Source organism: Podospora pseudocomata, chromosome 4 (assembly GCF_035222375.1).
Source record: "Podospora pseudocomata strain CBS 415.72m chromosome 4, whole genome shotgun sequence".
In the NCBI taxonomy this organism is placed as follows: Eukaryota; Fungi; Ascomycota; class Sordariomycetes; order Sordariales; family Podosporaceae; genus Podospora; species Podospora pseudocomata.
Genome location: NC_085888.1, coordinates 3,154,915 through 3,179,394, shown reverse-complemented (window position 1 = coordinate 3,179,394; position 24,480 = coordinate 3,154,915). Strand labels below are relative to the sequence as shown.

The 24,480-nt window shown below is 52.3% G+C and overlaps 8 protein-coding genes and 2 non-coding genes across 10 annotated transcripts; 4 read left to right on the top strand and 6 right to left on the bottom strand.

Moving 5' to 3' along the window:
* Nucleotides 1–410: 410 nt before the first annotated feature.
* Nucleotides 411–2,700, top strand: QC762_405980 (uncharacterized protein; the record flags this gene model as incomplete). The annotated part of the gene is made up of 2 exons (XM_062890050.1): nt 411–1,812; nt 1,871–2,700. The coding sequence occupies 2 exons, from the start codon at nt 411–413 to the stop codon at nt 2,401–2,403; spliced, it is 1,935 nt and encodes a 644-aa protein (XP_062743929.1). The 3' UTR covers nt 2,404–2,700.
* Nucleotides 2,701–2,883: 183 nt separating this feature from the next.
* On the bottom strand, nt 2,884–2,956 carry QC762_0070950. Its single transcript has one exon. It is a non-coding gene; the product is annotated as a tRNA-Val (tRNA).
* Nucleotides 2,949–10,107, bottom strand: BLM3 (Proteasome activator BLM10). The gene is made up of 3 exons (XM_062890051.1): nt 9,021–10,107; nt 3,621–8,961; nt 2,949–3,549 (listed from the first exon to the last, which is right to left on the bottom strand). Exons 1-3 carry the CDS (start codon nt 9,485–9,487, stop codon nt 3,487–3,489), a joined length of 5,871 nt encoding a protein of 1,956 aa, XP_062743928.1. The 5' UTR covers nt 9,488–10,107; the 3' UTR covers nt 2,949–3,486.
* Nucleotides 10,108–12,113: 2,006 nt separating this feature from the next.
* Nucleotides 12,114–12,753, bottom strand: QC762_406000 (uncharacterized protein). The gene is made up of 2 exons (XM_062890052.1): nt 12,503–12,753; nt 12,114–12,438 (listed from the first exon to the last, which is right to left on the bottom strand). Exons 1-2 carry the CDS (start codon nt 12,558–12,560, stop codon nt 12,245–12,247), a joined length of 252 nt encoding a protein of 83 aa, XP_062743927.1. The 5' UTR covers nt 12,561–12,753; the 3' UTR covers nt 12,114–12,244.
* Nucleotides 12,754–13,842: 1,089 nt separating this feature from the next.
* On the top strand, nt 13,843–14,872 carry QC762_406010 (uncharacterized protein; the record flags this gene model as incomplete). The annotated part of the gene is given in 2 exon segments (XM_062890053.1): nt 13,843–13,868; nt 13,885–14,872. 2 exon segments carry the CDS (start codon nt 13,843–13,845, stop codon nt 14,870–14,872), a joined length of 1,014 nt encoding a protein of 337 aa, XP_062743926.1.
* A 1,017-nt stretch (nt 14,873–15,889) lies between these two features.
* Nucleotides 15,890–16,934, bottom strand: QC762_406020 (uncharacterized protein; the record flags this gene model as incomplete). The annotated part of the gene is made up of 3 exons (XM_062890054.1): nt 15,890–16,136; nt 16,201–16,424; nt 16,498–16,934. 3 exons carry the CDS (start codon nt 16,932–16,934, stop codon nt 16,057–16,059), a joined length of 741 nt encoding a protein of 246 aa, XP_062743925.1. The 3' UTR covers nt 15,890–16,056.
* An 892-nt stretch (nt 16,935–17,826) lies between these two features.
* Nucleotides 17,827–19,140, bottom strand: QC762_406030 (uncharacterized protein; the record flags this gene model as incomplete). The annotated part of the gene is made up of 2 exons (XM_062890055.1): nt 18,492–19,140; nt 17,827–18,387 (listed from the first exon to the last, which is right to left on the bottom strand). The coding sequence occupies exons 1-2, from the start codon at nt 19,071–19,073 to the stop codon at nt 17,827–17,829; spliced, it is 1,143 nt and encodes a 380-aa protein (XP_062743924.1). The 5' UTR covers nt 19,074–19,140.
* Nucleotides 18,434–21,072, top strand: QC762_406040 (uncharacterized protein). The gene is made up of 3 exons (XM_062890056.1): nt 18,434–19,813; nt 19,873–20,431; nt 20,492–21,072. Exons 1-3 carry the CDS (start codon nt 19,514–19,516, stop codon nt 20,521–20,523), a joined length of 891 nt encoding a protein of 296 aa, XP_062743923.1. The 5' UTR covers nt 18,434–19,513; the 3' UTR covers nt 20,524–21,072.
* A 159-nt stretch (nt 21,073–21,231) lies between these two features.
* On the top strand, nt 21,232–21,549 carry QC762_406050 (uncharacterized protein; the record flags this gene model as incomplete). The annotated part of the gene is made up of 1 exon (XM_062890057.1): nt 21,232–21,549. One exon carries the CDS (start codon nt 21,232–21,234, stop codon nt 21,547–21,549), a length of 318 nt encoding a protein of 105 aa, XP_062743922.1.
* Nucleotides 21,550–22,330: 781 nt separating this feature from the next.
* QC762_0070870 lies at nt 22,331–22,423 on the bottom strand. Its single transcript has one exon. It is a non-coding gene; the product is annotated as a tRNA-Thr (tRNA).
* Between the last annotated feature and the right edge of the window lie 2,057 nt (nt 22,424–24,480).

Here is a 24,480-nt window from a genome sequence, read left to right as displayed (position 1 = left end):
AATTCACACAGTCGATTGCAGTTCAAGTGGATTTGTCAACCACAACCCAGTGCAACGAAAGGTGGGCTGATCAAACACATCAACGAGCCCAATAAAGTGCCGTGGCTCTCCAGATGATGTTGACAACTCAACGTGAAACATATTTGTGCATCTGCCGGATAGATTGCTGTCTAAAAGCTTGAAGGGAACCAGTTGTTCAATTGGCTGCGAAGCTGTCATGAGACTGACCCTCCCATGCAGGTCACTAGCTGCGCCTCGATGCCTTACACCTCAGCCCCTGAGCTCAGGTGGCCTCCCCTTTTCCAGAGGTCAACCACTCGAAAGTGTTTAATCCCAAAACATCGTGCCTCAAATTTCGGAAATAATTCTTAACAAACTCCAATTTTCCTGTATTTTCAGGACCAAAGACCATGTTGCGGAACTCAGTCCCCATCCAACCTGCCCCAGGGCACCAGCCCTCCCCAATTCACATCGCCTCCCGCCATGAAATCTCACCAAACTCCCTCTACCAACCAATAGCCTGTCCCCCACCACGCACCAAAAAGCATCATCCACACCACTTCCCACGCCAGCGTCCTCGCCGGCACAACCCGGACTACTCCTCAGACTCAGACTCAGAAAAGCTCGAGCTAGAACCCGAAGACCAACAACTCCCCGACTCAGGCTACGGCACCCAATCCAGCCTCCAATCTGTTGACTCCCTAGACTCCCACCCCCCCAAATCCCTCCTCAGTGCCCTCCTCAACAACAAGCCAAGCAAGCCATCAGATATCAAAAGCAGCCCCCTGCCAGGAAGAGATGACATCCTCATCTTCCGTGGCACGGGCATGGAGCCCTCGTTTCAGGCAGTTTCCCGCTTCAGGGAGATCATGCCTGAGATTCAACGAGTGCTGCAGAAACATGTCGCCAGCTCCCAAAAGTGGTCTTCCTTGCTGCCTAGTGGGATGAGGAGAAAGAAAAGGGACGGGGAGGTGGTCCTGACGATGAGGTTGATGATGGTGGGCAAAACGGCAGAGACAGCCAGGCCGTCTATTGTGATTTTTGTGTCGACTGATCAGACTGCGGGGTTGGAGGGGGTGATGAGGGAGCGGGGGGTGAGGGAGCTGTATTGCCCTCGTGATGGGTTCGTGACGAACTTTGAGGTGGTGATTGTGGGGGAGGCGGCGAAGAAGAGGTTTTTACAGATGGTGGAGGTGACTTGGGAGGGGGGGTCAGCTCTGAGCGTGAACGATAAGGGGCTGCCGACTTGGTGTGGGGAGGGGATACGGCTTGGGACGGCGGGGGGCAAATCTGTTGCGTCTACTATCGGGGGACTGGTCAAACTGACGAATCACGACGGGGAGGTTCAAATCGTGGGGATGACCGCTGCGCATGCTCTGGAAGGTTTGCTGGATGATGATGACGGCTCGGACTCGGAAGGAGACGAGACGGAAGAAGAACCCCCCCAGCAGCCCCAACCGCAAAAGCCACTCCTTGGACAGCTCATCCACCCTTCTCTGCCCATCAATACCTGTAGCTCAGACCTCAAAATCCCACCCCGCGACTGGGCCCTCTTCGAAATCACCAAATCCAACCTCAAACCCAACCTCCGCCTCCAATCATCGGCCCGCTCTCACTTCAAAGCCCGAGCCGACGAGCTCGCCCTTGCCGAACCATCCACCTTCCCAGACACGGCCTCGATAGAAGTCGAACTCCTCAGCCAGACAGGAGTAAAACACGGGTCTCTATCACACCTCCCCGCAGGCCTGATGCTGTCCCCCGACCACGGATTTGTACAAGCTTACACTCTAACACTAGACGAGAGCTACCAAGGTAAGCCCCTTTTTCTGTTTTTCCCCATCTTGTGTCAGTATAACTGAACTTCAGCAAGTTGACAACGGCGACTCGGGCGCCTGGGTGATAAACCCCATCTCCAAAACCGTCTACGGCCACCTCGTCTCGACAGACTTCACCGGTGACGGGTACATCATCCCTTTACATTCCACCCTCTCCGAAATTACCGCCACTGTTCCCGGCCTGGCGTCTGTTTGTCTAGCCGCAATGGCAGATTTAGTAGAACATTCTCTCCGCTCCTATTCTTGGTATCTCGACTCAGCTGTGGCCGGCTCAGCAAGGGCAGAGCCAGGGTCTGCGATCAGCGAGACGCCAGCGTGGGCGATGGCCCTGGCGGATTGTGCTGAGAGGGAGAGGGGAAAAGAGATGAAATTGGATGGGGTGGTTAGGGAGGCGTATGAGCGGGATGTTAGTGCTGGGGATAGGCTTCGCGTGGGGAAGGGGCAGGGGCGGCTTCTGAGTGATAGGGACTCGGGGTATGGGAGCTGTGGGTCGTCGGTGATTTGTAATCTTGAGGGGCATGGTGATGGGGAGGTGGAGGGGGGGATGGCAGATTTTAGAGGTTGGTGATCAATCTTGGAGTTTTGAGTGTGAATTGCCCTTTTTGAGGACTGTTCGGTGTAGAGAAAAAAAAAAAAAAAAAAAAAAAACTGATTCGGGGCATGCTTGATTTAGAGCGGTGAGATATTGGGGAAAATTGAGTGGATATTTGTTTATATAATAAGAGTAACCCGTAGCGAGACCACCGATCGTCTAAGAGAACCGATATGCAGTAATCAGCGACCTAACAAGCTTTATATGTACGGATGAACTTGATAGCTTAGAAATAGTTTATTATTGCACAGCAATGCATGAGTTGCCCCAACATAATCATGACTGAGACACATGCAGATGTGGTACCTGTAGAATACTGTTCTAGTCCCACTACTTGTTCTAAGCTAGATTTTTGATCCAATTTGACCCGAGTTTGCCTTCAGCTGTGTACCTAGGTAATGTAACCCCCCCAGCATCTCATTATGAACCCAACTTTCGCCCCCCAACAGCATGAAAGGTCGGCTGGTGTAGTGGTTATCACGTTTGTCTCACACACAAAAGGTGCCAGGTTCGATCCCTGGGTCGATCATTCTTTTGATGATTTTTGGTTGCCTCTCTTTTTTTTATACCCCCTGATTTCGCCTCTAGCTCCATCATCACAATCCCCATCACCATACATACCACCCCCTTTACAAATAACCACACAGTAGAACTGACCGCCGTCTAGGCTTCCTTTCCCTCGGTAACCTAACAACATCACACCAAGCATCTTCACTTTTCTGCCACATTTCCCAAAAGAACACACCGCACAACAACCAGATACCCTATTCTTCGTGATATACCTCATAGTAAGATCTGTCTTCCATTTTCACTAGTACCACATCTGATGCACATCTGATCCCTCCCCTGTAATCCATACCATCTCCTCTAAACTTCCAAATCAACTCTAACCACTACATCGCTGACAACCAAACCCATCTCTCACAATTCCCAAATATCTCATCTAAGCAGTACCTACATCTCAAAAACTCACAAGCAATGCACCCAACTTCTTTCGGTACTATTTCACAGCTTAGCCATGGTTCGGGTTTTCTTGCCCTTCGCTATTTTGTCTTGTCTCTAAGCAAAATAACTCTTCCACAACACCCCCTCCAAATCCTCGAGTTGCTCGGGAGTGAAGTACTGTTTTCAACCATCAGCCATGCTATCCTTCTCTCACACGCAAAACAACACTGAAAAGAAAATAAGCTCACCTTCTGGTCCACACTCCAACTATCCTGCCTCGTCTTCTTGAACTCCGCCAAGATCGCCTTGGTCGCCTTGCCCACAACCCCCGGGTCATTGGCCGCCCTTGTCGCCAAGTGAGCCAACACCTCGGGCATCCACTTGGGCACCGGCGTCGCGTAAGGGAAAGCCTCAACCAGCGCCCCCAACCCAAGCACGGCCGCATGTCTCCTGACAATCTGTTTCTGCGTGTCCACCGGTGTGTCCGTCCCAGGCACTTTGGTCTTCTTCTTCGGCATGGGATTCAGCTGGAGCTCTAGCTCAAACCGATCCTTGAGCTGGATAATAATCGGGCTGCGGATCGGGGCGGGCGAGCAACGAATCATGCCCGCCAAGGTGGCCGAAGCACAATCCCGGACTTCGAGCTGGGGGTCAGAGAGCATGTCCCCCACTGCGTCAAAGAGCATTTGGCGTTGGGCGGGCTGCGTGAGAAAGAGTCGGCGGAAGTAGACGACTTGCATGTTGACCAAGGCTCGTAAACGTTGATGCCAGGAGACGGCCGTCTTGCCGACTCTGATGAGCGCAGCGATGAACGCGTCGTCCTCACCCGATCGGAAAGGGATGTTGGGAAGGTGGCGATAGACGTGGTAAGCGAGCTTCATCAGCTCAGGATCTTCCTTGACATCCATCATATGCAGCAGCTGGTCAATGAACGGGTCGGGAAAGAATGGGACGAGTTGGATGCACTCTTGGGACGAAAGCATGCTGTCAAGCCAAATGAGAACCGTCTTGGAGCCCGAAGTGTAGCTGGAGGGGGTTTGCTGACCGGCCGTCCGCTCGTGGCGCCATTTCTCCAGGCGAGCAAAGACGTCCTTGATGGTGGCCGAGAATTCCTCGGTAGGTTGGTACGCCCGGAGACCGATCGAGGACGCAGCCTTGTTCTTCTCGAGAAGCTCGGTGACATTCTTGAACGACTCGTGGTACCGTGTGCGGTAGATGGTCGCGATGACACGGCCAATGGACTCTCGCACAGACTTGTACGGGTGGTCAATGTGTGCCAAAAAGTCCTCCAAGATGGGCTTCTCATGCCTGAAGTGCCAGCCAGCATCATTGATGATGAACTCGACAAGCTGAACCTTGCTCGACTCCTTGAAGGCTGCATTGGAGTTCTTGTCGAGTCGGAAGGAAGACAGCGCTTCTGTCAGCTCCCTGCATCGTCGTGGATCCTTGCCGTCAATAATTATGTGAAGACAGGTCATCCAGTACTGGAGGTTATCGGGCGTCAAGTCATCAGCGATGATCTTGAGCATGAGGGGGGCGGCAAAGTTCCAAACCCGGTCCCGAAATTCACGAGGATCATCAGCGCTGCCCGACAGCAAAGCCCCGAGAATTTCAGCCGTAGCGCGGTGTTGGTGCTTATCGGTGCCATCACCATACACGTCCTTCACCAGCTCCACAATGTCATCGAATGTCGCTGCCGTCTTGCCGTAGTGCATCAGGTCAAACACATTCATGAGCAGTAGCAGATTTTGCATCCTGAACCGATCCACACCAGCATCCCTGGGCTCTTGCTTGAGATACTCGAAGCACTTCTTGAACCAGTCCCTGGTGATAATCTGGCCGATCTGAACGCGCACACGGTCCTCCACCTCATCATAGGCCAAGAACGGCTTGGGGTTGGCACGCGACACAGGGAACTGTTTTCCCCAAACCAGCCAGCCAGGATAGTCACAGTCGACAAAGTAATCGGTGCCATCAAACTTCTCAAATTGGGAGAGAAAGTTGTCTGTCAGGTTGGGGTCATCTGTCGGCACGGGGATCTGATATCTGTTTTCCTCGTGCTCCTCCTCGATCAAATAGTTGCGATACTCGTGGCTGTAAACTGCTCGGATATCGATGGCGGTAAAGATGGCCGAGAAGGCTGACAGGTAGTTGGAGCGCAACCCTGGATGAGGGTCGTTGGTACCATTGGCGACAAGCTCGATCAGCTCCCGGGTGGCCAGCGTCTCGAAGCGGAGGCAGCAGTTGAGCGCAAAGATGGCACACCGGCTCGCAATCTTCCAGTGAGTGGTCTTGGCCTTTTCCGTGAGCTCCAATCCCAGGGCTTCCTTCTTCCCTTCCACCTTGGTGCGACGCTCTGTGATGAAGTCGTGGCGTCGCTTGATGACTGCTGAACAATCCTCCTGTGGCCGAATGGTCTGCACAACCTCGCGGTCGAATATGATCAAACGCTCAAACGGCTTACCAAAGTCAAGCAGAGGGTAGAGTGCAGTGGACCCCAGGTTCTGAATAGAGGTCTTGTCGACGGCAGCTGTTTCGATGTACATGCGCATGAGATCCGGGGCAAACCTCCAGTCCCGCATCAGTGTCTTGAGAAGCGTGGTAAACAAGAGTGTGTACATGGCACCCTTGATCCGGTCGTGATCGTTTTCGTCAAGGGCCTTGCGAAGTCGCGCCATGATGACGGGAATGACCAAGGGTCGACCGCCAATCAAGACTTTGAGGGACGAGTCCTGGGCACCTTGGGCGACTCTTCGAACATCCGCATACGACGATGTGCAAGACTCGGCAAGATCAAGCAGCAGTTGCTTGTCAAGCTCGCTCTTCTTGCGGTAGGCCGAGTTGTACTTGACACGCTGCAACTGATAGGCATCCGCACGCTTGATAAGGAGCGGTCGAGGATACACTTTGCGCAGACCGCTGATCTTGAAAGGTGAGATGTCGGCCTTGTACAAGCGCACGAGCCGCTCCAGCGGATGTGCTGATCTTTCGATCCCAACGTCGGTGATCCATGTTCTATAGGTTGCGTAGAGGGACGTGAAGCATGCAACATCATCCTGCTGGTTGGCGTTCAGAAAATAGTGTGTCCGGGAGAGCAGCCTCCCAACATCTTCGCGTAGTTCGTGGATGCGGTTGTAGATGGGATCCTCGGGCTTCAAAATGTACCCAGCGGGATAATGGAACTGCCTCTTGAGCTCCTCGTCGTCCGCAACCTCGGCAAGGGGATCGTCATCTTCCTCCATCATGGCGTCCCCATCAGCCTCTGCGGTCCCATTGCCGTTAGACTGGGTGCTGATCTCGCCAGAGGCCCTTTGTGGATCAAACAGGGTCGAGACGCCTGATATGATCAGCCTAAGAGCAGTCAGGCTTCGGGATAGCTCGTCGGACCATTCCTTGTTCTTTCCCTTTCTGCTGACAGGGGGGTCATCGCTCATGAGCTGCTCGAGCCGTTGCGCCGCGCTTCGTGTTTGACTCTCGAACAACTCGACGGCGAACAAGATCTCATCGTGAGAAGGCCGATGCCACCTGATGGTAAGCTCCGAGGGTTTGGTTGGCCTGCCCCAATCTTCGACATCCAAGCCGCGGGCAACGCGATCAGGTTCATAAAGCGCATTGTCGATGGGGTAGGTGTGGGTCAGGTTGAGCAGCAGATGATGAATGTAGTTGGAAATGTGTATCGTGGGGAGCCCACGGCACTTTTCCTGCATGTACTCTGCAATGCCAAAGAGATCGTCCTTGTACTTCAGCACCTCGCCGCCGACATGCACTACACACATTGAAAGCATGCTGACATGCCAGACGAGAGCCCGGTCGCGGGGGAGGACCTCAGTCCCGCTACTCCGGTCAGAAGCAGCGCCGTTGTAGTCAATCTCGTTGCGAATGTTGACGATCAACATTGGGATGAACACCTTCAAAGTCTTTTCGGGGCTGACCTTGCAGAGCGCATTGCAAATCCAGGCCATGGCATCCCGCGCTTGGTGAACAACATGGCTGGACACGAAGTTGGAGAGCTTCTCCAGAGCCATGTCGAATAGCTCGGGCGACAAAGAGGCGAAAAGGGGCGTCAGAGCGGCAGGTAGCGTGTTGATCACATTGTCCTCAGGTGACCCGGTGCGTAGGTGACTCGAGTCCGGTAGATTCTCGAGCAGTGCAAAGACCTTGCCCAAAAGTGCCAACACAAACTCGCCCAACCCCGCCGTAGAAGAGCGCAGAATTTCGGCCTCATCCTCATCACTCAACTCCTCGTTGTAGTTGATCTTGACGTCTTGTCCCTCGGCCTCCATTCTTTCCATCAGGCCTTGCACCCAACTCTGGGCGAGGTTGGTGTCACGGATACCTCCCTCCTTCACCAACGGAACAAATGGTATGCTGTAGGCGACACTCTGAATGAAGTTCAGTGTGTATTGTGTCTTCCCGAGGTCGTTGGCATCAATACCGGGCAGAGCGAGTGCCAACAAAGCCGTGAGGTGACAGCGATAACCTTTGTGCTTGGACATGATGTTGGCAATCATCTGAAGGCCACACAAACTCGATGTAGTTCGGTGCACTTCCACCAGGCCCTGCAAGCTCGGGTAGAAGCGTTGTAGCGCGCCTGGCAAGATCAAGTCAGGCTCCAGGTATGCCAGTCCTTGAAGAGTCGAATAGTAGTAATTCACCACCTTGGAGCTCTTACCGAAAAGACCCATAAAGGTGACCTCCTTCAAAGCAAGAACAAACCGCTTCTTGAGAGCATCGTTGATGCGGCGATCCTCCGGAATGTCCAACTCCCCACTCTGCTCACGGTTCCAACGAGAGACAAATATGTCGGTAAGAAAAAACGTAAGCTGCGCGAGGAAGCTAGTCCACGATCCCTGATTGGAGGGGTGAAAGAAAGTGTCGATGGACTCCATCAAGCCTTCCAGGTTGGTCAAGATGGATGGTTCCTGGTTGAGGCACGTGGGTGACAGCGAGTGGGTGATCCATCTCGCAATCATGTATGGCACAGGGTATTTCTTTTTGTCTTTTTCCAGATACACGCCGAGACCTGAGGCGTAGTCCAGTGATGAGTATGGACTATTAGCCTGGCCCACGGGGATTTCTGTTAACCTCAAAATAGCCGTGAAAATGGCATCTGATTGCTCGCGAGTGAAGATGCCGTGCTCTGTAAATGGAACATGCCGACAGCCCAAATAGTCTCTCGCCATGCGGGAGAAGATGTCGATGAAGCACACGTCAAACGCCTTGGACCGCGTCATAAGCTGCCAGAGGTGGAAAAAGGTTGGCGCGTAGTCCGATGGCTGCGAGTTCCGGTCCGTCGGCGGTGCTGGCCCGGTGGGAACAAGAATGTTGAGGGCTCCAACAACAATGTAGGCATTGCTCATGGCCGATGTACTGAAGAAAGGCAGCAACTCTTCAAATATGGCACCGCGCTCCTTGGGGTCGAAATACGAGTTGACGTGGAGGCAGAGTTTCAGGATATGTTTGTGAGACCGTCTGCGTTGTCCCTGATGGTGTGGAACTTCAGAAGGGAGGACCATAGCCTTGAGCTCTTTCCAAAGCGGCCGCCAATCCAGAGTCAAATCTTGACCAGGCTTCAAGTAATGTTTTTTCCTACCATCACGGCCGTATTAGCTTTGGTCCCCGCATCGTGACAAGAGGATAGAACGTACCTAGTTAACGTGACCACCATTCTCGCAAATCTGTCGGCGGTATTACTGTCAAGGCCTGGGGCGAGGGCCAGGTGATAATACAGATGTGTAAGCTTGGCACGAAGCTCCCTTGTCATCTCGAATTTGAGATTCAGCCACCCTTGCAGCTCGCGAGTCCAGTGCAGCGCGCCGGGGGAGAAGTCCTCGGCCATGATGGAGATGTAGAGGTTCTTCAAGATACCCTGAAGCGCAGCATCTCTGTGTGCGTCGTCCTCAACATCGAACGGCAGCAGCCGGAAATATTGGAAGGTGCGGGGCCGGTATCTTTTCTTGTCATCTTCCTGGCCGTCGGCATAAGGTATTCCAGGGGATGTCGCACGCGATATGGTGTCGAATGCGGCGAAACCGAGAGAGGCTGCTCCTGCTCCCCCGCCAGAGGCAGGGAAAGCTGAGGAAGCACCAGGGGGTGGCCCCAACGAGTCGTCCATTGCAGCTGGACTTGGGTCTTGATTTGGCGGGCAAGCAGACTGGACGATTCGACGTACTCGGGGTCAACTGTCCCAGCCTCAAGAGAAAAAGGTGGACAGCGAAGCTTTGTCAAACGCGGCGATGTGCGGCGGCGACACAGAGCAAATGGCCGGTCTCGGGACGGGAGTCGTCGTGTTTCGGGGCCGTGGAGAAGACGGTAATCTGAAAAGACGTAAAGTATTATTATTAGCTAAATACCAGATGCCATTGACTAAAGAAGCCAGCCAGCTGTTGTGTTGATTTCGAGATTGGGGAGCTTAGCAGAGAGCAAAGCAAAGCAGAGCAAAGCAAAAGAGCTGGAGGTGAGTGAGTGAACCTTCCCCAGAACCCCCCAGGCAGCGCAACCTGACGCAACCGCTTTCGCCGTGCGGGACAGCAGGAATAGGTTGGAGATGCGTACCTTCTTGGACCCCGAGCTTTAGATTTCCCCCCCTATATGCCGGGCAAATTCGAAAGTGCAAGGCGCGCTTCCATGTGTCTCGGTCGAGGCTGGTGAGGTCAGGCTGTCTGTCGGTTGCCCTTGCGCATTGTCAACAGGACGGCACTCTTGTCGCTAGGTGAAGGCGCCGGGCTTGTCTCTCCAACAGGACGGAAGCTTGGTCCAAGGGTACCACGGTGGCTTGCATCCATGCACGCTTATCTCATCCGCCCCGCCAAGGCTCGGCGCACAGGCCATCTGGCACCTTGGCGTCGACTTGGAATGGCGGGGACGTTGCTCGGAAGCGGGTCTCAACTGCCGCGACCACTCCACAACCAGAGCTCACAACTCACAGCTCATAACTCATAGCTCATAGCTCATAGCTCAGATGTAGTAAGCTATCTTGAGGTGGAGGAATTTGTCTAGATGATGGGGCCTCTTAACATGCACACCAATTCTGAAGAAACAAGACACTTGAATATTTATGAAGCGTAGTATGAGTGAGACTGAGATTTAAGTTTGTCGGCTGGAAATTCATGCTTGGGCTCTCTGGAATCAGACGGTCTAGCGATCACAGAACAATGAAGGTGCCAACTCAAAGCTGAAATATCAGAAGAAGCTTAGTTGTAATCAAAAGCACCATTATGTCTATACATTCCTCACATCCATAACAGCATATGACACCCTTGAGGTATAGAGTGGCTCTCGAGACATCGCAGACAGCACTGGTCCACTCTCAATATGACGACTGTCTGCGGGTAGATATTCGGAGCCGCATCTATACAGTGTCTTGATATTATGATATGTAGCTGCCGTGTACAGAGAATGACCAGACTTCAAATGAAGCTCCAAACAGATGCATAAACAGTGACACAGGCCGATCCATCCAGCCAATCTCTGGTCTTGTAGACTCTGATAATCGTCCATACCCCGATACCACTTGACAATATGGGCTCCTTTCATAGACACCAACTGACGGACAACATTGTCCCATTCAATTTGAAGCAACGTTCACAATGAGGCCACTTGGCACCTCGTCCCTTCCCATTCCCATCCACCCTCGGACACGGTTCATCAGACAAGATTGGGACCGAACTCGTCTCCCACCCATGGCCCCAGAAATCTTGTGTATAAATCCAGGCCGATCTCTCCATTTATCACTCTCTTCTCTTCTTCTTCTTCAGACTGAGAGCCAGCTGTCAGACTTAGGGGGTTAAAAAGCCCCTCCTCCAAAGTCGTGACGGTCGGCAGATGGACTCAGACGCAGCGGGGGGTTAAAAGCCCTCCTTCAGCTGCTACGTTTTCATCATTGTCTTATTGCGTCACCGAGTGCGGTGGTCATACCCACAATGCCGTTGTGCGTGAGAGAAGGTCCATGGAGCCGTAAATCCTAGATCAAAGCGGTCACCACTTCGTGGTGGCGTTCCGTTAGCATAGTTTTGGACCTGACCTTTCCATGCCAGGCGCCATGTTGTCAAGGAACTACATTTCTCCTCCCCTTTCATCACACGTTTGCCCTTCCCTCTCCGTACCCATTTCCTTGCACCGTACCCATTTCCTTGCACCGTATCCAGTCCCCCGCCCTGCCCTCTCACCAATTCACAACACACTTTGCACGGCTGTGGTTGGGAGGGAGATGGTTGATCAGGCACGTGAGGAGGTGACGGGGGGACATTGGGGTTTGAGATGCATGGGAAGATCGGACTTTGAAGTTGGGAATGGGAATGGGGGGTTCTTGTATCTGAAATGCGGTGTTGGAGATGCATACCTAGATACTAGAAGGAACTGATGGGTTTAGGTGGCAGCAGACTCAGAAGACATCCCTGTCTGCCGTAACTATTTGTTTCATGTAGAGAGCCGGTCCTGTTTTTTCGAGAAGAGAAATTGATTGTAGAAGGAAATTTGATGGTGGAAGGAAATTGATAGTGGAAGGAAATTGATGGTGGAAGGAAATTGTTGATTATATACTTTGATGGTGGGCTGAAAACAGCTGTCAAAGACAAAGTGTGCAGCCCTGTCAGATTCGGGCCCGAGAGGGTTCAACTGCCACTGGCGCCGCATTGGGTTGGACAGTGTAACAAGGCAGGAGCATTTTTGAGCATGAATGGTTGGTTCACATGGTTGTGGTATCCTTTTGTGTGGCTGAATGAAGCCGTAACTAAAACATGGTCGTCCCAGTGTGCTCAAAGAACACGAGCAGATGGCGTAAACGCCCATCTCTCAACAACTGATGATCCCGATTGCGTCAATCACCACCGGCCTTGCCAGCAGGAAAAATAAATATCTCTCCAGACGCACATTACTCTTCCATCTCTTCGTTCTTCTTCTTCTCACTTTTCGCAACTGGCGTCCCAGACTTGGGCTCATTTTTGGAGCCAGGCTCATTTTCATACCCACCGCCTGCCTTTTCGTACTCTTTAGCCAGTTTCATCCCTTTCCATGCTGCCCACTGTCCCTTTCCATCGCCGGATTTATTGGGTTCTTGCTTGATTTCTGTGGATAATGGTCAGCATTTCTTCTTTAAGAGTGTTGGTGCATTGATTGGACCAGTACCCACCCTCCTTGAGTTCCTCTCGAAGCTGTGGGTCTGTGGGTTTTCCTTTGCTGCTTGGCATGATTTGTGTAGAGATGTTTATTGGTTCCGATGTTGTTGGTTGAAGACAAATTGAAGGAAGCTGTTGAGATATGGTGATTGCTAGACCCCGTCGACCGACACGCAGGAGGAGTGGGGTTTTTATGTGATAAATAGTGATCTTTGATCTTTGATGCACATGTCTCTGACAAAGCTGTGCGTCAATCCGATCTCCCGTTAGCTTGGGAGCTGTAGCGATCAATTTGGGTGATGCATTACATCATTTTCTGAGACAGCGCCATTGTCTGATTCGATGCAGGCACGAAGACGGCCATCCTCACCAGGCAGATTCGGAAAATAGGACTTCACTGGTACCTTAAGTCATTTGATAAAGTAAATACCCTAGAAATGGTCTGCTTGCATGGCATTTCATGTGCCTTGATTGATGTCTCACGTCCTCCTTTGCATCTTCGCCTTCCATGCCCCGTACTGTCGACAGACTTTCACCACCCGCTCCAACACAAAGAAAGATGCGATTGCCATTAAAGAGTACCATATTTGTTCCATAAAGCCCTGCCAGAGTCAATACAAGGTTTAGATCGATTTTCAACAACAATTGTGACAGGGGCGGACTGAAGAAAGGTGGGTAACTACTAGTGGCATTCCGATAGGACACACGGACGAATAGGTGGTCGGTTCAATCCGACTCCGGGATATGAATCTTGCGTCAGGTACGATACATACACAGCTGTTGAAACAAGACATGTAGATCCTTCACACCTGTAGATTGGGCATGGTTCTGGCTCGCAGGGCGGGCATGCTTCTTCGGGGTGATAGAAAAGCATGTAAATGAGGATCACATTGAGAGCCCTGGATGCAAAAGTGCAGAGGCAGGAGTGCCGAGCCATTGTGAGGATCCGACGTGTTTAATCGCCTAGATAATGAGAAGGGTTTGATGAGTGAGAGTTTGGGACTGAACGAGAAGTAAGGTATTGTGGAAGTTACGGTGGGGAACTTGACCGTGGGCTTCTCTGGCGCAAGTATAACAATTTTGATATGAAATTTCAGATTCCAGGGTTTTAAGGAAGATGTTTCTTTTCCTCTTTTATGTAACGCACTTCACGGTTTGATTGAGAAGTGGGTAATGGTTGAGCCAACAGTCTCTCTTGTCAGGTAGGTACCAACATTGGATCGATGGATTTGTTCGCAACCCAAAAGAATTTGAACCCACCATAAGAGTTTCTATTTTCTTTCCTCTCTCATTCATACACCGCCGAAAACAACCCCCATTAACATCACAATAACGAATAAACCAACCCAACATCATGACCTCCTTTTCCACGGCGCCAAGGTCCCTGTGGAGACAGGCCATCCCATGCAAGCACAGCTCTTGGCGTCCCGTCCACGTGGGGCGGGGGCAGTCTGCTTCAGCCAAGAGAGGTCTTCCAACCACCGCAGCTCTCATCATCCTCCCCCATCAACATCAACATGGCCAAATTCCAAATCCTGTCCGACTTGCACCTGGAGGTCTCACCCGCCGAGCAATTCGCAGAGCATGGCTACTCTGCCTTCCACGTTGAACCCCGCGCGCCTTACCTCGCCCTGCTCGGCGACATCGGCCTCATAACCCAACGCGATGCTTTGAGGAAGTTCCTTCTTATCCAACTTGGCAAGTTCAAAGTTGTGTTTTTTGTTGCGGGAAATCACGAGCCATATTCCTCCTCTTGGGAGGAGGTTAGTTTGTTTTTGGAGGAGATGTCGGTTTTGGTGGAGCAGAGGAGGAAAGAAGGGGAGGAGCTGGGAGACTTTGTACCGCTTGGTAGGACGAGATATGATATCAAGGGTGAGGAAGGGGAGGTTGTGACTGTGCTGGGGTGTACCCTCCACTCTTACGTGGCATCCAAGTACAAGGACGAGGTGACGAGAAAGTTGAATGACTTTTATAGGATCAAAGGGTGGACCGTGAAGGACCATAATAAAGCGCACGAGGCAGATAAAGACTGGCTTAATAAAGAGGTGAAGAAGATTGAGAAGGAGGACGCGAAGGAGGGGAAGAAAAGGAAGGTGGTTATTTTCACTCATCACAGCCCAACGACGGATCGGAGGGCTAATGATGCTCAGCATGAGCGTGTGAAGGGATGGGAGGCAGTGGCGAGTGCGTTTAGGACGGACCTGAGCCGTGAGAAGTGTTGGAGGAGTGACAGGGTGAAGCTCTGGGCGTTTGGACATACGCATTTTAACTGTGATTTTTCGGTAGATGGGAAGAGAGTGTGTACGAACCAAAAGGGGTACGGTTTCGTTGCCGGTAAAGGCATGTCGCCAGGCTTCGACCCTGAGAGGGTTGTGGAGGTCTGAGTGGCGGTCCACGAGCCGCCAGCCACGCGTACCTTGAAAGATAGCCACAGAACTTCAATCTCGCAGAATGCGGAGCAAACGTGCTGTCTGCTACAGCCTCAAGCCACATGAGGCTGTTGCGAAGGTAAAGCGTCCTCAACAGCAGGATGTGGCCTACCTAAGCAATGGAAATCCGGATCTCCGTCTTCAACCACCACCAAACAACTCCGGCTCCCTAAACCACTTCATCCGACCCTCGTCTTCCAGCACAACGCAATTCACAAGCAAACGATGCAGCTCCATCACCTTCTCGCCTTGGCAGGTCTTGCCTCGGTGACGTTCACGTGCTTACCCCATGCAAATCAAGTGTGCCCGTACTGCAAGGTTCTGTCGATATTATGCACGATTGAGGAGCGCGCCAACCTGATGGCACCAACACGCACCGTACAGCAACGGTGACAGCTACTGGTACAGTAACCGCAGCAGCAAGCGTCGCCGTGTTTATCGAGAAGCCAGACGCTACGACTGCGATCATGTTCGGGGCATCGTCCATCAACGTTGTGGTGCCAGAGAAAGGGGACATCATGTTTGGGATGGATAAAATGGAGTACGTGATGGGAGATGCAGCCGAAAAAAGACGACAATAGCGAGCAGACCAGCCCCGAGCCCTTCAGCAGCGCGCACCCTAGAAGCAGCGCGCACCCCAGCAGTGCAGGCCATGACCGCAGCAGCCGACGACTTCACTGGCAAACACTCGAACAGCGAGTGCGAGAACTCAAGCCACGAGCTACACAAGGCAGGCCAGGCAACCGCCAAAGAGTCCGAAAGGTTAGAGTCCATCATCCATCATTGTCAACAACAAGCACTAAACATTGACCGGAAGCCGGTGAGGCACCTGAGCAAGAGGAAAAGAAGTCAAGGCCTTGGTGGATCTGGGTCCTGTTGGGCATTCTCCTGCTTGCTGGTATGGGAAGAATCGCTGGTCCACCGCCGGGGCCACGATCATGAGTATGTCTGGGTTGACATAGGCTGCTCTGATTTGCAAGATAAACCCGCCAAATGTGCGTATGAAACAAGATGTTATCCTAGATACAATATCTACATGTCCTCGCATCATGATAATTCCTTCATTGTCCAACCAGAAACATGACCACCACAAGAGACATTACGGTAATCAATCAATCCCCGAACATGTCTCTGTCACGCTACTGCAAGTCAGCAGAGAAGTTATCGACAGTAAAAGTCGCCGGACCACCAGTAAAGGCCTCAGTGCCGACTTGGTACACTACACAAGCAAAAGTCAGTAAACCAATCATCACCCCTCGCCGTGGAGATAGTGCAGGACTCACCAATCAAGTTCTGCTGACTGGACGGGTACTGGTAATTGCTCTCCAAATACCGGAAGAACTCCTTCACATCAGCGCTAAAGCTCTTGACCGTCCCCGAGGGAACAACAAAGCTGTACACCCTCATAGCCCCGTTCCACCCCACCCACAAGTCCCAAGACCTCCCAGCAAGGGTGACGGTCCGCTCCTTGGTACCAATGGGATAAACATTCCCATATCTCGCCAACCTACGCAATCGCCCCCCGCCTCTTGTCAGCATGATCCCACCAACAATTAGCTGTCCAGGGAAAAAGCACTCACCAAATCATCAACTCATAATCCCCCCCGTAATTAGGATGATCCGGATCCGCCGCCGTGAAGACATCATATGCCACATTCGCCCTCACATTCTCATTGTCGTACCTCCACGTGACGCTCGTCGGCATCCTGTTGATGGAGCTGATCTTCCTCCCCTTGGCAACCTGCCTGCCCGAGTAAGGGTAGCTCTTGACGTTGTCGGGAGCGCCCTGCCAAGTCCAGGTTGTGGACCACGAGATGCCGTTGTTGGAGGCGCCGTTGAGGTAGGTGCACTGGGAGCCAGAGGTGGCCGCGTCTTTGCCCCAGAGGTTGTTGAGGAGCTCGTAGCCGTTGCCGGACCAGTAGGCGTAGAGCTCGCAGAGGGAGGCTCGCTGGCGGGGGATGAGACTGGAGGCTTGGGCCATGCTGGCCGCGGCGAGGAGGAGGGTGGAGACCTTCATGGTTGCGGTTGGGGAGGGGTTTGGGCCGGTGGCGATGATGATCTTGCCTGCTGGACAGGTGTTGGGGCTGGGAGACAAGCCGTTGGTTTTATAACCTTGACAAGGGCCATCATGACGAGAGTTTTGAACATCCCGCCTCTCGAGAGAGGCGTGATGTTGATTTTCTCGGACCACGGCCCCGATCTACTTAGCCACGGAATGGTTCCGGGCCGTTGTGGATGCTGGTCTTGCGGCTCGATACATTCCAGTCGGCCCTACGAGATCCAAGATATGACACATATGATACTATTAGCGCGGGTAACGTGTGCTCCAGTGTCCTATATGATTTAATAGTACGATGTTAACTGAATTTCCACCAATTGATCCTTGTCAGTACGTTTTTGTACGCTTGCTATCATCCGCACATTCCCAATGTGATAGCTCCAAGAGCCGCTTCCATTTGCCGAGTCCAGTTATGACAAGTCAACGACCGGGAAAAGGTAACAATTGTACTTTTGGTGGCTGATTATAAAAAGCTTAATCGGACCGTCGTCAGGGTCTTGGGTGGTAGCATCGTGGGTTTCTCAGTCCGGCAATCATGGCAGATATCCGCCCCAATGAAATCCATCCGCTTCACCCCAGATTCCCGCAAAACTCGGAACAGCCTACCGAGTGATCGTATACCGGCGGTCCGGGTTAAACGGTCGCTTATAGGAACCCCTGAATGATACCATTAAGCCCGAAAGTGAAGAGCCGGACCAAATGTTCAGATGGTGACGTGATGGCTGACTGGTAGGTGGGAGAAACGTGACCTGTAGAACACACAACAAGTAGCAGTGTTCGCCCCAGTTATGGCCATTTCAACTAGTAATCCGCCGTCCTGCATCGCACGACTGGTGTGTTTCCACCCCATCTAACGTCTTGTCTCAGAAGGCTCTTCTTGCTCAAGGGGAACCTTGCAAACGGCTTCCAGCCTCCAACCATCTGGATCAACGACAAAGGCAGCGAAATAATTCCTCCCATAGTGCTCCCTCACTCCAGGTGTCCCATTGTCAGTGCCCCCAAACTCGATTGCTTTCGCATGAAAATCGACGACAGCTTGTCTGGTCGGCGCATTGAAGGCGATGTGGAACCCCGGTCCCGGGGTGGCGGCGTCCTGGTGCTCGAAGATGTTGAGAAGCTCATGCTCTTCGTCCGGGCCGTACCCAAGTGTTCGGACTTTGCCGGTGGATGGGTCGGAAACAGGTCCGCTGTCGTACACGAGTCGGAGGCCGAGAGGCGCCAGAACCGCCGTGTAAAAGGCCCGGGAGACAACATAGTCACGCACCCCGATAGAGATGTGACCTAGAGGGTTGAAGTGTGTCATTCTGGTAGTTGTTGTATGCGGTGCAACCGGGAAGATCACGCGAGATAAATCCTGAAGGTTGATGTCGAGCCCCACCCCAGGTGCTTCTGCTCGTTGGCCAATTGCAGGCTGGCATGTGATTGTCGTGCATGATTATGAGATTTGAACTGACACCATTCTTTTGTAGTCGTGTCTCAGGTTGATGTGATGTGGTCAATGAAGGCAAACAAGACATGTGTTTCGATCCGACAGCCAGATCCAGGGACTGCAGCTCGCCGAAATCCGGGTTTAAGCCATTGGTTCATCGTCTCCGAGTCTAAGTCTGATGTGTTCCGGTCCTTTATTATAGCATAGGCGTCACGACAGGTAATGGTTGATTCATCAGGATGTGTTGGGGGAAGAAGAGGGCCATCGTTATTCGAGTCTTCAATGGCGGCGGTAGATTGGGGTGACGCCGGTATAGGACTGTCCGGCATCGGCTCTGGGACATCGTTGATATCATTAAAGCTCTCTTGGATGTCTGATGAATCGACGCCAGCGTGCCAGGTGATCAAGCTTGACGTTTCGTTGGCTTGGAGGGTGGGAGGCTGGAGAGCACGTAGTCGGGAGATTTCGGCATGGAGCTCCTCGATCTGCTTCAGCGCATCGTCTAGTTTGCTTTGGGTACTGGCCAATGCGGCCTCCAAATCACATATACGCCCTTTGACTCTGGCACGATGACGTCGCTGGTTCTCTCGCTGGCGCGCCGCGTCGTGGCCTGGAGGTTTGGCTGAAAATTTGGTGATACTGCTTTGAAATGTAGGCTGGCGTGGCATGTTTGCAGGCAATCAGGGTCAAATATCGGGAGCGAAGCCAGGTTGGTACAGATCTAGACGAGGCAGATGAAGGGAATTGGTGAGGACGGGCGAGCACTGGGCAAGATTCCGGTGACAAACCAAATCTTTTCCACATTGGGCTGGCGCGTCATCTAGTGGACCTCGCGCTAACCAGACCTGGTCCACTTTCAATGACATACCACTCAAACCTCGACAACACGCAGCACATCAAATGCACCTCACGAGAATCAGTCTTAGTAAAGAGTGGGGATCAACAAAGATAAATACCCTTTTCTAGGACTCCGGTTTTGATCCTAACTTTCGGTTTCGCACAACAACTTCTCAGAACCACCAGGTAGTCTGGTCTTCACAGCGGCCTCTATATTGTCGGATTGTCCTACACGACCTGCCTTTTATGAACTTCTATTGAACATCCAAGCATGGATTCAACCGAGCAGATCTACGCCCAAGTCCGGGAGCACTACAGCAGTGCCTCTCGAACGGCGGCCCCAAAGTACGGAGAGAGTGTGGCCAAGTCATTCGGATACAGCGAGGACGAGTTATCCAACATCCCCGAAGACGCCAACCTGGGTCTCAGTTGCGGCAATCCACTTGCCATTACCAGCCTCAAAGAGGGCGAGACGGTCATCGACCTAGGCAGCGGTGCAGGCTTCGACATCTTCCTCGCCGCGACAAAGATTGGTTCTAGTGGAAGAGCCATTGGCGTAGACATCAATGATGTCCGTTCTTATCCGGCAACTTCCGCGTTCTCTCAACACACCGCTGACAAGGTTGCTAGGAAATGCTCGCCCGCGCCGAAAAGATCAAGGCCTCCCGCGGCAGCTCGGTTTCCAACGTCACCTTCATCAAAGGCAATATCACCTCTGTCCCTCTCCCAGACGTTACTGCCGACCTCATCATCTCAAACTGCGTGATCAACCTGGTCCCATACGAAGAGAAGAATCTTGTCTTCAAGGAGATGTACCGTCTTCTGAAGCCCGGTGGAAGGGTTGCCGTGTCGGACATTCTTGCCAAGAAGCCCCTGCCGGATCAGCTGAGAAAGGATGTTGCCATGTACGTTGGATGTATTGCCGGTGCCGCCGAGGTTGCCGACTATCAGAACTGGTTCAGGGAGGCGGGGTTCAAAGACTCGGTCATCACGGATACACAGGCCGATCTGAATGTCTATTTGGACACCAACGAGGATGGGACCAAAAAGTCTGGGGACTGTTGTGGACCTGTTGCCGCTGTTTCTGCTTGCGATGGTGGGGATGAGGCCAAGAAAGCGACGCCATCTTGTTCTTCTGCCACTACCGATAGCAGTGATGTGGGGAGGTCAGATCTCAATGAGTTCGTCGGTAAGTTAGCATTCTTGCGTATAGAGGAGACCAGAGCACGGTAGCTGACATGATTTACAGGATCTTATAAGATCTTCGCTGTCAAAGACTAAGCGGAGCTTTTTCTTGAAGCCAGGCTGAACAGAGCAAATGAATAGGATAAGATTAGATGGTTACAGTCAGACAAGGTGGTGTTAGGGCAAAAGAAAAATACAAAAAAGTAACGCTGGAAGAACAAGCAGACGTTATGTGGCCGGGCCAGGAGTCAACCTGGGTCTTCGCTCGAACTCGGGAATGTACTAACCGCTGTACTACCGCGTCCACGGAATGCTAACTTGGGACTTGGAATTATATAGTGGGGTTGGGCTGGGCTGAGTGTATGGTTGAGTGGCTTGGGTTGGCAGCTGGTGGGTGGTGTATGTGACGTTGGGGTTGTCCGGGGCAAAGCTTTTGTGAGTGGCGCAGATGGATTATGTGTTCTTCGTGATATCTCACTGGTAAGCTCTTTTGGGTATCTCTCTTCTGTCCAGACGATAATATCTAGTTACATGCTAAGTTCAAATCACCCATGGATTGGTATTAAACACCCCTCTCTGCTTCGGTTAGTCACTTCAGTCAGCGTTGAAGTCAAGTCGAAATGATGGCCTACCGATCAATATGCCTACCTTAGTCACCTAGGTAGCATTTCGCAAGCTCGGGGATTTCGCGCACACCGTGACAATGGTCCGGCACCGTAGCAAAGACTCGATCGAAGAGCTAGGTACCAGCTGAATAGGTACCTACCTATTGGGCTCGGGAAACCTAACCTGGCTCGGCCAGTCATGGCCAGCACAGATAATGGAAAACGCTCATCTGAGAGCGCTGACTCCGACCATGCATCGACGTTTCTCCCTACCAGTGCCGCCTTCATCGGATACCGCCCCTTTCCATCCATAATGAACCTCCACAGCAATTTCTCAGGAGTAGTCAGCGCGCTAAAGACAGTCAAGCTCTGCGGTGCCAGCGAAGACGGCTTTCTCTACCTCGTCGAGGCACACTTCGGCTTCACTCCCCGCGGCTCCCTTCACTTCGAACCCGGTTACTACCTCCGCAACGGAACCAGCCTCAAGAGCCCCATACTCGCTGCCACGGGGGATTAGTTTCCGCTGCCGCTTCTCGTCCAGCTTTTCAGGCCAAAGACGGCGGTAAAGCTTCCCCCGCTATATCAGGAGAAGAATCCCCGCGACATGATCACCGAGGTGGTGCACTCCACCACTAGCAAGGAGCATGGCGTGGCCTTTGGATTCGAGATTGAGGTCGGCGTGAAGAGGATGATGAGGGAGGCGTTTGAGTGGCGGAAGACTAGCAGAGGTAGCAGCAACGACAACTAGAACAAGAGTGGCTAAGCGGAGGAGCACGCTGAAACGGGAACTGTGTACACGTTGTACCGTCTTGCACCTGGTAACGCTAGCCGACCCTTATCCGAGGCGGGATCGTCACGCTCAGCAGCCTCCGCCTCATGGCTGCCCGCGGCTGAGAGTAAAGTTCAGACTGTCGCCGAGGTGGTCTTTAGCAACGTGCTGAAGTGGAAACATCCATGCACGTTGGAGTTGAAACAGGCTGGTCGCACAAGGGAGCTGAGCGAGCGTTGGGCGTTGATGGTGATCATGACTACGTTGAGTCTGTATTTCCTGCGCCAGGCTGGCAAGACGAACAAGACGACGGTTGGAGCTGCACAGAAATTGCATTCAAAGTAGCTTGGCTTCAGGAGCTTGGAGGTAGGTAAGTAATCATGCGTAATCGAAGCCAGGGCTCAGTCCGTGATCTGGAGTATGGAAAGAGCGATGTAGAAGATCATTAATGGCAAAAGAGGAACCGAATCCAAAAAGTACTTATGCAAAGTAAAAAAGTAATGATGGCCCACAAGATAGAACACTTCAATGCCCACTACTGGAATCGAACCAATGATCTTTCCATTGACTGAGGCTGCAACAGCCATACAAGTGGAACGCGTTACCACTGCGCCAAGCAGGCTGTTTTCTCATGTGATGTGAGGTTATTTCCAGTGTGGCGTCAATGGGCTTAAGAGATGAGTGGAATGAGTGGACATGGTGGGGCACGAATGTGGGTTCTGCCAGTGGCAGGTGTTGTGATTTGGGTTATGCTTTGCTTTCCCAGTTTCTTGACTTGTGCTTATACCAACTGCACATCTTTAGCCAACAAAATATCGTAGTGTAGGTGTGGGAAAATGCTTGAAGATGGATGAGAGCATGAGGTTTTCTCTGAGAACCAGAGCTGAAACCCGGGCCTCATGTATCTATCGGCTTGCCTTGAGCAAACGCTCAGTGTGCAACTGACGTGGAGGGTTGTCACTGCTCTGGCTTGAGTGAGGTGATCAGTCTTTTCAGATGAGGATCAACTGCTACAGACTCGGAGCCTCATCCACGTCAAACCTACCAAACAACGCCGTTCTCTCACCCACCTACCCTTCTGGCCTTCCTCTATTTCCATCTCCCCTTATGAAACATCACCTTATAACCCTCCTGACCAACGCCATGATAGGATACCTTTTGTCCGCCTTGTGCGACTGACGGGGCTGCCAATATCAGGTTCGGATTCTCTGCCCCGACGATGTCCCATCCATGTATAAGAGCACCGCTACCTTGCAAAGAGAGACACCTTCCTTTACCCATCATCAGCAACGGATACAGCTTCAACTACCGATTCATAAACAGCAAAGGGTGTGTGATTTCATAACCTCGTCATGAAGTCAAACACAGCTGACCCAGGTCTTATGTATAGCTCGGCTCAGACGATAAAAGCTTTTGTGCGCCGTTTATCAAACCACCTTGGTCACCACTACCAGCATGACTGGCAGCCGTCCTCCCACATCCCCTCCTGAACCGGAGACTCCGCCCGCGACCCCTACTTCGGACGGCTAACACCAATCTCGTAAGGGGGTTATTTCCCAGTACCACCAAAAAAGCGGAGAATCATGGAGAAGGATAGGCACGACAGGCAAAGGATAGTTGGACATTTCCAGAGTTCGAGGTGTATGGAACCTAGCATTTAATATCGAAATTCCAGTTCAAAACCGATAGCGACGAACCCTGGGTGCAATAGTTCAACCGACGTTAGTGTGTGAATAAATGACCTGACATATCGACTGCACCCAAGCCATCATCCTTACCCTCAAACCGCTCTTAATCAACTCTCTAGGTAGGTGGCCATCACAATGTCCAACACCCACCAACCCCCCACCCCTCCCTCCTCGCAATCGCCTCCCCAGCCCTGCTTAGACAACCCCATCGCCTCTCCCTTCCCCCCTACCATTCCCCCCATCCCTTCCCCTCCCCGGTCCTCTCCTCATTTGTAATCAGCAACCACATCCCAAAACGCCCTCCCACTCACAGGATCCCTCCCCGCCAACGCCCCCCTCCCCTTCCCCAACTGACAATCACTCCCCCTCAAAACCTCCGTCCTCTTCCTTCCCGCCTCCTCACACTCCCCACAAACCCTCCTATCCCTTTCCTCAACCTCCACACTGGTAACCATCACCGGCCCCCATTTATCAAATACACACGCGCAATCCCCAGTCATGATCCTCCGGCAACATCCCACATAAGGCTGGAAAGGTGACTCGGTGTCCCAGTTGTAGTCCGGGTCGGGATCTGGACCTGGTCTTTTGTTGCAGGCTGGGCAGAGGTAGGGGAGGTGGAAGAGGCGGGTGCAGGGCATTTCTTTTTTCCTTTTTTTTTCCCTTTTTGTTTGCGCTTGTGAACGCGAGTTGGTAGTGCCTGAAAGCAAAATGTAGTTCACGCGAGGGGGCAGATGGGATTTAGTTATAGCCGCGCGCGGGCAGGTGTTATCGTGAGGTGGTGGAGGTTCGCGCGGGGAGGTGGTGAGCAAGCTGGGTCAGGCGGTGCGTTAGCGGATGATGCGAGTGTTGGATTCGAAAAGGAGTATTAATAATGTTGAACCTTTTAACCTGTGATGCCTTTAAAGTAAGGTAGTGAGTTCGTGAAGAATTTGGTGCAAGTGAATTTGGTCAGAGAAAATATGATGTGCTCTTGACATATGAGGATAACTGT

Bases quoted from the DNA above. Each gene is read 5' to 3' on its own strand.
- QC762_406040 (XM_062890056.1), top strand. From the start codon at position 19,514: ATGGATTCAACCGAGCAGATCTACGCCCAAGTCCGGGAGCACTACAGC. The intron at 19,814-19,872 runs GTCCGTTCTTAT...CAAGGTTGCTAG, and splicing joins TTGGCGTAGACATCAATGAT to GAAATGCTCGCCCGCGCCGA. The intron at 20,432-20,491 runs GTAAGTTAGCAT...CATGATTTACAG, and splicing joins AGATCTCAATGAGTTCGTCG to GATCTTATAAGATCTTCGCT.
- QC762_406000 (XM_062890052.1), bottom strand. From the start codon at position 12,560: ATGCCAAGCAGCAAAGGAAAACCCACAGACCCACAGCTTCGAGAGGAA. The intron at 12,439-12,502 runs GTGGGTACTGGT...CATTATCCACAG, and splicing joins TCGAGAGGAACTCAAGGAGG to AAATCAAGCAAGAACCCAAT.
- BLM3 (XM_062890051.1), bottom strand. From the start codon at position 9,487: ATGGACGACTCGTTGGGGCCACCCCCTGGTGCTTCCTCAGCTTTCCCT. The intron at 8,962-9,020 runs GTACGTTCTATC...CCGTGATGGTAG, and splicing joins ATGGTGGTCACGTTAACTAG to GAAAAAACATTACTTGAAGC. The intron at 3,550-3,620 runs GTGAGCTTATTT...GGTTGAAAACAG, and splicing joins GTTGGAGTGTGGACCAGAAG to TACTTCACTCCCGAGCAACT.